This window comes from Styela clava, chromosome 13 (assembly GCF_964204865.1).
Source record: "Styela clava chromosome 13, kaStyClav1.hap1.2, whole genome shotgun sequence".
Taxonomy (NCBI): Eukaryota; Metazoa; Chordata; class Ascidiacea; order Stolidobranchia; family Styelidae; genus Styela; species Styela clava.
This window is the reverse complement of record NC_135262.1, coordinates 7,590,881-7,602,021: the sequence shown is the minus strand read 5'-3', so window position 1 is coordinate 7,602,021 and position 11,141 is coordinate 7,590,881. Positions and strand designations below refer to the sequence as shown.

Here is an 11,141-nt window from a genome sequence, read left to right as displayed (position 1 = left end):
TTCTGCGTTTTGTTGCCATTTGTCTACTCTATATTATAATTAAATTATAGGCTCATTAAACGAGTAATTGTGAATTATATACTTGTTACGCCCCCCCCCCCCCCAAAAAATAATAACAATCAAACCACCATTTTTTCAAGTTTTTATTAAACCTAATACAAACAGCTACATAGAGTTAATTCTAAATAACACTACGATAAATTAGCACTACCTAGGGTCCTAGACAATGAAATAAACACAACAATGACATATATTAATAATAAGTACAACTCCTGTAAAGATATATTGAAGTGTTTTACGTTATTCCTGGCTTATAAATGAAGTATTTGAAATTTTTGGCTGGAGGTCAATAGATAACACAGTGAGCTTTTATTTTAACTGTAAAAAGGATATTACTTGAAGGACGTTTTGAAGGATGTCGCTGACTGCTGAATGATTTAAACAAATCAATATGTTGGCTGTCGTTACGTTCAAATTCCTGCGACCATGAAAGTTGTGCGAATCCATATTTGTTTAATGCTTATATTCAATTATTTAAAACACAAAGCCTCAGTTTGCAAAAAACGTCATAGGCTGTTTAAAATTGAAAATGTTTCATAAATAAACTGTTTACAACAAGATTGCCATACAAGAAAAGCTTATACAACATAATGAAGGACAAAGTTTAAACAAATATTGAAAAGAAACTTAAAAGATAGTCTGAAGTATATCAATATTTGTTTTACGTTAATATTCAGCTAAGGAAAGCACAGATACCTCAATTTGCAAAAAAATGTCATAGGCTTCATATAAAATTAAAAATATGAAAAATAAATTGTAAAAATGAAAATAATCAGAAATATACTATGTATGTTTTATGGCTGCAAAGTTGGCATATTATTTTGGCAGAATATGAGTTGTCATGGAATCAGAGTACAAACCTATTTACTCTGAAATAATAAATTTTGAAATGTTTCCATGGACGAATGCTATTGCAAGAGTGAAACTAGAAAAGAAATTTTTCCATAATTGAGAGTTTGGTTTTTGATGATGCCATAGTGCAGTCGTTCCCCAGACTGTACGTCCGTAAAGAAACAGTGCATTATGAAATGATTTCAAGTTCATCGCAGCAATTTAAACTCAATTGTTCCTGTTGAGAACTTGACACAATATTATCAAATTTGTCAAAAATTAATATTTAGTAAAAAAAGTTAGCTCATTGGCCATTCAATTGCGATTGTTCGTTTTAATCGATTGATATTTAGTTTATTTTCACAAAACAAATGCATCTCACTGACTAAAAATGTGCATATAATATAAAACTTCTTCTAGTTATAGACTCATAATTCAATGTTACTGGCTGTATAATTTTATTCCACGAATGTGAATGTTTCATGGTACAAATTTAGGAACTTCAGGCCTGATGCATCGATATTGCAGAATTACCGTACATATCCATCGAATAACGAAAAAAGTATTAAATTTTACATCTCAACTGCAGTACAGCTTCATAGACAATAATACACCATAAATTAAAGGAAAATTCAATTTTCAAATTATGTTACAAATTAAAGAAAACCTTGTTTACGGATCACAATAATTAACAGTAATTAAATAAAAATTACCCTGCATCAAAAATTAGAAAAATCTCAAGGTCATAATTTCAAGTATGTTTGTATAGATAATATATATATATATAAATTTACATGAGAAAACTTTCTTCATAATATTTAGTGCTTCAAATGTGTACTGTGTTGAATAAAAGTTTTAGAACTATATGCAATTGGATATGTAAGGTGCATGAAATTATACAAAGCATTAGTATATAATGTGCTATAGAATACATAACTACGGTAAATATAAATTAGGTAGTACGATATCTAATAAGTTTCAAACCTTTTATAAAGAATGATTAATAAAGCGAGGTGCCCAAAACAAGTTGAATATTCAAATTTGAAGTTATTCGTTTAATTTCTTAAGACTAATCACATCATCTTAATCTTAAATTTAACATTTTCTTTTATGAACATGGACAAATTTTGAATATATTTGATATTCCGTAATCTATAACATTATTTTACAAAGTTTTAACAATCGATCTGATTTTAATAACTAACAAATAGTACGGAAAAATTGTAATGTACAGAAGAAAATTTAACTACAAAAAAAAAAATTTTTCAGAAATTGTGATGTACAAAAGAAAATTTAACTACAAAAAAAAAAAAATTTTCAGAAATTTTCCCATTGGATATTATTACCTAATGTGTTTTGGTATTTTTGGTATTCAGGAAATAGTAAACATATTTTGATGGTTGAGACAATCACAAGCCCAATTTATCGCATCAATCACAATTTAAAGTTACTCTTTGTGGACTTTATCGTAAACTTCTGGAAGTGCTTTTTTACACATTGGAAGAGATTTCCGCATTTTATCATACAAACTGTGGTCGAACATATCATAAAATTCTTCTCTCGTCATGTAGCTGTCTGCATAAAGCATCTGAAATCCACCCAAGTCTTTCGTGGCCTTCTCAAGACGACGAGTTGTACGAACATTATGAAAACCAGAAGCTTTTGGTTCTCCGTATGCTCCCACATCAACGTACATTTCCTCTTTTCCGGTAGTTGGATGTACCATACCGGGATCATTTGGAAGTCGAAAAGGACACAGCCAGAGTGGATACATTCTAATTTCTTTGTGAAAAATATCCAAGCAATCGCCCAGTTTTTCCATTGGTAATAACATATCTTGAATAACTTGATGTTCCTCATAAAGACGTTTTATTGTTTTGCCTTGAGTCAGTTTTAACAAAGACACTTTCGGTGGTACGAGCCATCCGAATAAAAAGCGAAAAACTGGATTGTTTCCAAAAGGAATGATATCTTGCAATTCCCAGAAAATGCTCCTTGTATGACGATGGTAGTAATCACGAATTGGGATATATTCAACAGCTTCCCCATTTTTCAGAAACTGTTCAACGTGCTTGAAAAACCAAGGTTTATACCAACGACCAATTCGATTCAGTTTTCCTTCTTCGAATGTATCAACCATACTGCCAGTCATAATGACAGCAGTATCTCTTGAATACGCCAGTCCTTCAACAAAATCATTTTTATCTGTTTTGAAAGATTCCGCAGAAAATTTCTCTGTGACATCTTTGGCCGAGTGGACGGGATGATAATTGATTTTGACATATGGTTTGGCGGGGACGATTCTAATTTCAGCAGCGACGAGGAATCCTAAAGTACCATAAGACCAGGGAACAGCGTAAAAAAGATCTGTGTTTTCATCTTTGGAGCATCGTACAAAACTTCCATCAGCGAGCACTAATTCATATGCAACACATACATGTTGCATTAATCCATATTTATGTGATGAGGTTTCGACACCCGTTCCCATTATTAACCCTCCAACTGTTAGATCATCCATCTCGGGCAATACAGGCAACGTCCATCCTTGTGACAAAAGCAATGACGAAATTTGGCCCATTGTGACGAGAGGCTCTGTACGCACGACTTTTCTTTCTGTATCAACTTCCAAAACATCCATTAAATTGATTTTAATTTTTTTCATGTCGTTTTTATATTTGCTTAATCTGACAGATATAGTCGACCATCCAGGTCTTGCTGTGCACATCGTTTTTCCATTTCCCCTTTTTTGCCATTCTCGAACTTGTTGCTGGACGTCTTTTACTCGAGCATCATGCATTTTTGGAGCGCTGTTGAGTTTGAAAATGATCCACGATCGAGTGTACATGAATATATCAAAAATGAACGAAGCGGGCAGGAGCAAAAAGCACACAAAAACCCATCGATAATGGATGAGAATGTATTCTATTCCTTTATACCTCAAGTACGCCACGAGCAGGAGAAATGATCCAAAGAAGCTTCCCAAGATATATCTCTGGTCAGCCAAAAAAGACTCAAAGAATTGCTGAGGCACATCCATCTTTATGGCTATGTCTCAAATAAAAAAGTTGGGCACAGTGCACAACAAAAAATATAAAACGACTGAAAAGTATATCACAAATAAAATTTAAAACATTGATAATAACAGAGTGTGAGACAATACCGGTACCGGTATTGATGAATTTATACAGTATTTGACTACGGTACCGGTAATCCATTTTTTGACATAGCGTCTGAGCGTACGGTAGGCTACTTCAAACACCATTCTGCCATTAGATAAGATAAGTTTATTTAGACTCCATAACGCAGTAACGATAAGGCGATAAGATAAAATGATTGATAAAAACAAATACTGTACGGTACGGTAAATAAAACAGATTATGAAATCAGGAAAGTAAAAAACCCTTGATATAGCGTAGGTACATCTGTGATCTGTACATGCTGCATACGGGAAGAGGACAACTCACCAGAAACAACTCGACTACAGAGGGGGCGGGGCCTGGGGGCCCCATTCGCCAAACTTCGTGAAAAGCCGCGCTTACGAGCGCGTAACCTTGTCTCTCAAAAACGCAGTTACGAAATCTCGTTAAGTGCGATTCACGAAACATCTCGTAAAAACTCTACGCACGGTCACGCAAGTTCTCTCGAAATCTTACGCACGATCGTCGTTGAACAAAAACCACTGTATGATCGCTCAACCGTATCCCTTACTGACTAGCTCGCCCGGCGCGGATAAGCCTATTTTGCAACGATCTCTGCTCTACTTTTTGCAGCCTGTGATTTAAAGTTTGGGGTATGTAGCAGTAATCTATCGATAAATGAAATAAATTCTGAGATACATATTGTTGAACTACTTCTGTAACAGACAATAAAATAGATGAATATGTAATCCCATATTTGATGTTAGTACGGTGTTAGTTGTCATATATAGGCTAGGCCGCGAGCCGAGGCCCTGAAAAACGCCTAGAAAGTGAGTTTCGTAGCGCACATCAGGTAACTACCTGAAAATGATTTTAAGATGTTCCTTAAAAATTTAGTAACAAATATTGCCTTGTTCCCACTTCCAAAAGTTGCACGTTTTACGGAAAAGACGCTTTTACTACAAGAAATATGTGCTACGATCTGTCCTATATTCTCTACATTTTCGGCACTGAACAATGACTTCTGCATGGCGTAACAATTGAATTAAACCAGCTGTTAGCGAGCGGATGAATATTAGTTATTTCTGCTCGACCTTGCGCTGAGTTGGGCAGGCTTTCCATAGCCCTGTTTAGTTATTATTAGTTAAGTTATGCTAAGACGTTGTTGAAAAATGTATAAGTAAATTATTAAACACTTGTAGATCCTTACCACGGATATGGGCCGTGAGACGAAACCATGAAAACGCCCAGAAAATGAGTTTCGTAGCGCACATCTGGTAACTAAATAAATTCTTCAGTTTTGTGTGAAAACGAACATAATGAACGCATTACAGCTTGTTCCACAATCCTGGTGCGAAATTGAATATGAGAGGTTCCCGGAAATTCAATAACCATAAGTTTACAACGCATACATAAGAACCATACAATTCGAGAGCCCTACAGCACACTAACACAAATGTATTCCTGTAATGTTTTGCCTGACCAAAATCGGACTTCCTCAGTCAATCATAATTTATTAGGTAGATTACGAAAAATATGGCATACATGTAACCAACAACAAAAAATACTTTAATTGTGTGACAGGAGTCGGGAGTGACCTCGAAAGCAGCGACACCAACAACGCTGATTCACATTTGAGAATAAATTTTATGTAATAACCACAAGCAGTTTACAACAAGAACAGCATAAAAAGCTACATCCATTTTATAGAAGCTATCAAGTATCAAACGTATTTATTTTTAAGCAATGAAGTCACAAATTAACATCGTGAGCACGAAAACACAAATAAATCAGTTATTTCTCACTTAGAAATTCACCGCAAAAGTCAAGAAAATTAAATGAATGTACAATATGTACATAACATAGTGAACAGAAATATTACAATTTACAATTAATCTTTTTTTAGTTTATGTGGTTATGTATTTGAACAAAGGCAATAATATTTCTAGAAACAGGACTACGACACTAACAAATGTCCGAAAAAAAAACAAATGTATGATACTTATTAAATCAACTGTAATATCTAATTCACTTTCTTCTGAATTGTTTTCGAAATCCACTATCTCAAAAATCGACTTTTCCTCTATAGGTGTACTGTGATTTCTGCAGTCAATACAAAAACAAAAATCTGTGCAATTTAAGTTGATTTTGGCACACTTTCATAAATTATTTTGACTATTTTTCTTTGCAGTTTGCCAACTCAAGAACTGATTTGAGGGCTTCTATGCTTCTTCAGTGAATCATTGTTGGGTGGAGAGTATAATCCTTATGTTTGACAGTGTTAAATAGACGTGCCCTGGTATCATTTACATACTTCATATCCTCTTCAAATTCCTCAGCTTTATTTATTAATACCTCGTTAACCTCAAAAGATCTTCATAGTCGAGGGAAAAAAATGAATTGAAAATCTCAATGAAGTCTCCAACATGAATTTGATGGGCAGTTCCAATTGCAGAAAAGTGCTAAAGTATTTCAATATGAATAGCCCATCTAAGCTGTTTGCAACTATTATGATTCTCATATACCTTTAAGCTTCAAGACTTCTTGTTTAATTCATTTTATAGCACTGATAGCAGCAGGGATCAGAGCATGCGTTAGGTCGGATTGGTGGAACATTGCCGTTTTCTTTTGTAGTACAGTATCTAAAATAAGGAAGAAAATAATATTTGGAGCAGCATGATTTTAAAAATACCCCTAAATACTAACTAATACCTTGAATACATAATGCATTTTATCTGATGTACTAAATGAGCGTATATATGCTCATTGCATGTTCTACAGTCCAGCAGTGTTTGCATACCATTACTAGACTATATCTACACTAAATTTTGATATATCACAGTCTGAAATGTCCTATGACAGTATGAGTATGGACTATAGACTATATTTTGAAACATCAACTGTTTGTCTACAACTTCATTTCTCACCTCTCAATCATTTCCAATGCTACCTTTCTTTCCACTCCGGCATAACTTATCATTGCTTCCCAGGTTCTTGTCGACTCTATGAATTTAGATTTAGACCAACCGACATTAGTAAAATTGATTAATTTCTTCTCTTTCACACAACCGTGCATTACAGAAACAGCCATTCATTTCTATTTCCAAATATGCTGTGGCCTATATAGTAGTATAAGTCTGCTGAATAGTCAAGAAGAGTCATTAAATTAATCATAAACATTTCATGCAAGCCAGAAAATATCGTTGTTTGTGACATATTATTCTAGGTCTAGCCTTCCTTATGAGCTAGTGCTCAACTAAAATTGCTATTTATGGCAAGGATAAACAAGTGTTTAATATCTTACCTATACTTTTCAACACCTCCTTAGAATAACTGGACTAATATTACCGGTAACTGAAAAAAACTATGGAAAGGCTACTCAACGCAAAAGCGAGCAGTTGAGTACATCTGATATTCATCCGATCACTGGGGATCCACCTACAGCTGACTAACTTGACTGTTACGTCGTGCAGAAGTCTGCGTTCATTGGCCCATGATACCGGAAAAGCAGAGAAAATAGGACAGATGGTAACACATATTTATTGTAGTAAAAGCGTCTTTTCTGTAAAACGTGCAACTTTTGGAAGTGGGAACAAGGCAATATTTGTTACTAAATTTCTAAGGAACATTTTAAAATCATTTTCAGGTAGTTACCTGATGTGCGCTACGAAACTGAAAGATAAATGGCCTCGGCTCGCGGCCTAGGCGAGTTACAGCTACTAGACTACAGTCACTCCTACCTAAGTTAGGGATTTTTGATACCAATTTTTCACGAAGTATGCAAACACCACAGCATTTGTTGGGATGCATGTCGCGCAGACTTGTCTCAGGTAAATAAACACACATACCTGTTAACTTGAATGCATGCTAAGAACAGGCCGAACTACTGCTAAAGAGCAACAATTTCCCCTCGTTAGTTTACGAGCACTCCGGCGCGTTAAAGAACTTTAGTGAATACCGATTCTCGGTAAAATGAGAGAAGAAGGCACTTTACGAGACGTCTGTTTTGGCGCGCAAATCTCTCTCTCTCGAATATTAACGATCATTCAAGAATACCATTTTTGCCTTTTACGAGAAAGTGGGCGCTTTACTAACACGTTAAACGATAAAGAAGTTTGGCCCTGGCCAGTTGTCCGTCTTTTCGCATTTTCTACGGCGGTGTTTTAGGTCTATAGAAATGCGTTTTTGATATTTTTAGTGCTCAAATGTCGAGAAAAATACATAAATATTCTCTAGAAAGCATTTTCATTTATGTAAGTGGATTTTTTTCTCATGTTGTGTGGATACAAATACAGTCTACAGACGGAATTGGGGTAACGTTAGCGAAGTAAGACTGTTGCCTCGTGGAATCATACTGGTATCGTGCGGTTTCGTGAAAGTTGCGATAGTTATCTCATCATCCCGTGTGAGTTATGCAACTTTGAAACCTCATATCTCACGAACCTTATATTGTCTGTGACGTATGTGCATAGTGATTAGTGACACAAGGGGTAAAGACTGCCAGAGAAATTCCAATGGGATGTTATTTTTCGCTTCCGAAAAGAATAATTACAATAAAAAGTGAGTAAGGATCAACAAGATATTAAATGATGTTGGATTAAAGACATATAGAGTGTCCGTAAAGTCTTGGACTTTTTCAAAATTGCAGAGGGAATTTGTCAATGCCATTTATAGATTTTGCCCTCACAGATGTATAAAATACTTGAACAATTACTGATTAACAAACAATAAACCTGGTTAAGATATATTAATAACTGACTTTATAACAAAATTGTAACGGACATCCTGTATTGTTTCAATAGTTATGCGAAAAGCAAAAAATATTGTTGCGTTAAACGGTTAAAGTGTCAGGTTTGTATTATATGTACCTACTCAATTACAAACATGAAGTGAACTGTAGAGTGTAGACCATGTCAACAGACGTCGCATTCAATGTGGTTTAATCAGACTCTTCTCAGTCACATCCCAAATTAATCTACGTTCTTTATTTTCACTAGTAAACAACAATCATTGGTCATTGATTAGAGTGAGATAGAGATTACAGTATCTTTGTTTCTTTATTAAAAATGACAACCCTCCCTTCATGCTTATCTTTGATACTGCTCTTTTTTTCTCTTTCGACCCTAAAAAAATATTTGGCGCGCGTGCCACATTTCGGTTCAGGGCGTGGTAGTGTGAGGTCGTTTCTGCGCTGGTCTGAGTCAGGTATATTCACAGTTTGAAGGCAGGGAAGGTCGAGATATAACTGAGTTAACTGATTCTTCCCATTCTTCATGCACATATAAGTTAGAATTTGAATTGTATAAAGAATAATCTATTTCGATACAATTGGGTAGCGCATTTTTTCAGTCATATTCAGAATTTTGAGTGTTATATGATGAATATAGATTTCAGCATTGAGTTCTTTTTTTTTTTTTTTTATATACCTTTCGAGTGTATTTATTTACGTGTTTTGCAACGTTTTTCTTTATGAATCAAGTCTTGTTTTCTGATCATATTTTTTGTGAGTTGTAATCCGCGTCAACGTGCTGTTTATAATTTTTCTACTCTGCACAAGAAATTTGTATCATCGCTAAGAATTGATTATAAACTTGATTATAGAGCAAAGGTTTTATAATTTTTAATTTAATTACAGGGCTTTGCGAAGAAGGAAGATGTTGTTACTGCTAGAGCAGGGGTGTCAAACATGCGGCCCCAGAAAACTTCCAATGCGGCCCTCGAACGCTTAACAATAATTGTAATATTTTTTTTTCATCTAATTGATTATTCACACAAAGGACAATTTACAGAAAGTAGTTTTGAAAAATTAAATTTTTTGTTTGTTTTCAATTTGACCCAATTATGAATATACACTTCAGCTAGCAAAAAAATAATTGAAAAAAAAACATCTCAGGAACTAAATAAAACGCAAAGTACACGAAGAAAGGGGCATTTTCGAAAAAAAGGGAGTTGCAATATTTCTGTATTTCTTAAAATTCTAAAGTACATTGTTTAATTTGGCACATTTCTATCAGCACAATGAAAGAATCGAATTGTATGTGATTTTGAAGTTTATACGAGAAAGCAAAGTGATGATTAGAAAAGACGGATATTGGAGTGATGGGGAAACTTGCTTTGCGCTTTAGTTGTGGGATTCCCAAAGAATGTTGGCAACCGTCTTCATTTTAACAATTTATTATCATCATTAAAGTTGTTATTGCATTTTGAAAGCGGTGATGGGAGCTGAAAAATTATGATGAAAATAAAAGTTCGGGGCAACTAAGGAAACAAGAAACTTGTTTCTACACAATAGGAGCCAGAATCAAGAATGTGCGTCGTGATCAGCTTCTTTAAAGAATTACACGGGAAGTGTATGATAAGCACGTGAGAGATGTAGATTTTTGTGAAATTCTGTTCTTGTATCGAATCAGAATTGACTGTGGGTCCTTTTTTTGATTTTCAGTGAGTAAATTGGTACTCGATCTAAGATATAAATGTAGATTCCAAACCGGGTTGGTATGGCTTAAATTAAATTTAGTCACAACAAGATCACGATATCAGTGCTCAAATGTATGGACGCGGAAGTCGTGTACCGGTACCGGCACATTACGGCCTAAATTCACCGAGTTTGCTGAAATGTTTCATTACCGTCTATGTCAAAAAATATTGTTTTATTTGGGTTTGGCGGCTCGTGAAACATATGCATGATGCTCATAACTTTTTTATCCGGCCGATTGATTAAACGATGTCAAAAATATAATTAATATATACATCAAATTGGGTGGGTATTTTTTGGCAATTTTCCTTATAAATAAAGGTAAATATATCTGACCTTAGTCGATGCACATACAAAAGGATTGTGAGCTCTACAAATTCCCTAAAAATTCATTCCAGCTCATCCGAATAAAATCTTCAAAATCGAAAATGTTTCCTTCCGATCATCGCACTACTAGAAGTTCTCTGTTTATACAATTGTCGATGTTGTGGTACTCAAATGAATGCCAGCTATGTAAGCCACCAAGCTATTTACAATGTTGGCTTACTTGCCTGCGAATCAACATTCTACTGATTGATATTCTTATGAACACAACTATAGGACCTCAAGGAATTTAGCAGTGTAGGCCAGTGTTTTGT

General features: G+C 34.7%; 1 protein-coding gene and 1 long non-coding RNA gene across 3 annotated transcripts; both read right to left on the bottom strand.

Moving 5' to 3' along the window:
- Positions 1-128: 128 nt before the first annotated feature.
- Positions 129-4,573, bottom strand: LOC120332471 (delta(24)-sterol reductase-like). Its single transcript, XM_039399721.2, has one exon. The coding sequence runs from the start codon at positions 3,926-3,928 to the stop codon at positions 2,339-2,341; it is 1,590 nt and encodes a 529-aa protein (XP_039255655.2). The 5' UTR covers positions 3,929-4,573; the 3' UTR covers positions 129-2,338.
- Positions 4,574-5,522: 949 nt separating this feature from the next.
- On the bottom strand, positions 5,523-7,268 carry LOC144431286 (uncharacterized). Of its 2 annotated transcripts, XR_013479915.1 has the most exons (3): positions 6,956-7,268; positions 6,554-6,670; positions 5,523-6,131 (listed from the first exon to the last, which is right to left on the bottom strand). It is a non-coding gene; the product is annotated as an uncharacterized LOC144431286 (long non-coding RNA). The 2 variants fall into 2 exon arrangements; XR_013479914.1 differs by having other exon boundaries at positions 5,523-6,670.
- Between the last annotated feature and the right edge of the window lie 3,873 nt (positions 7,269-11,141).

Excerpts from the sequence above, each read along its gene's own strand:
- LOC120332471 (XM_039399721.2), bottom strand. The coding sequence starts at position 3,928 with ATGGATGTGCCTCAGCAATTCTTTGAGTCTTTTTTGGCTGACCAGAGA.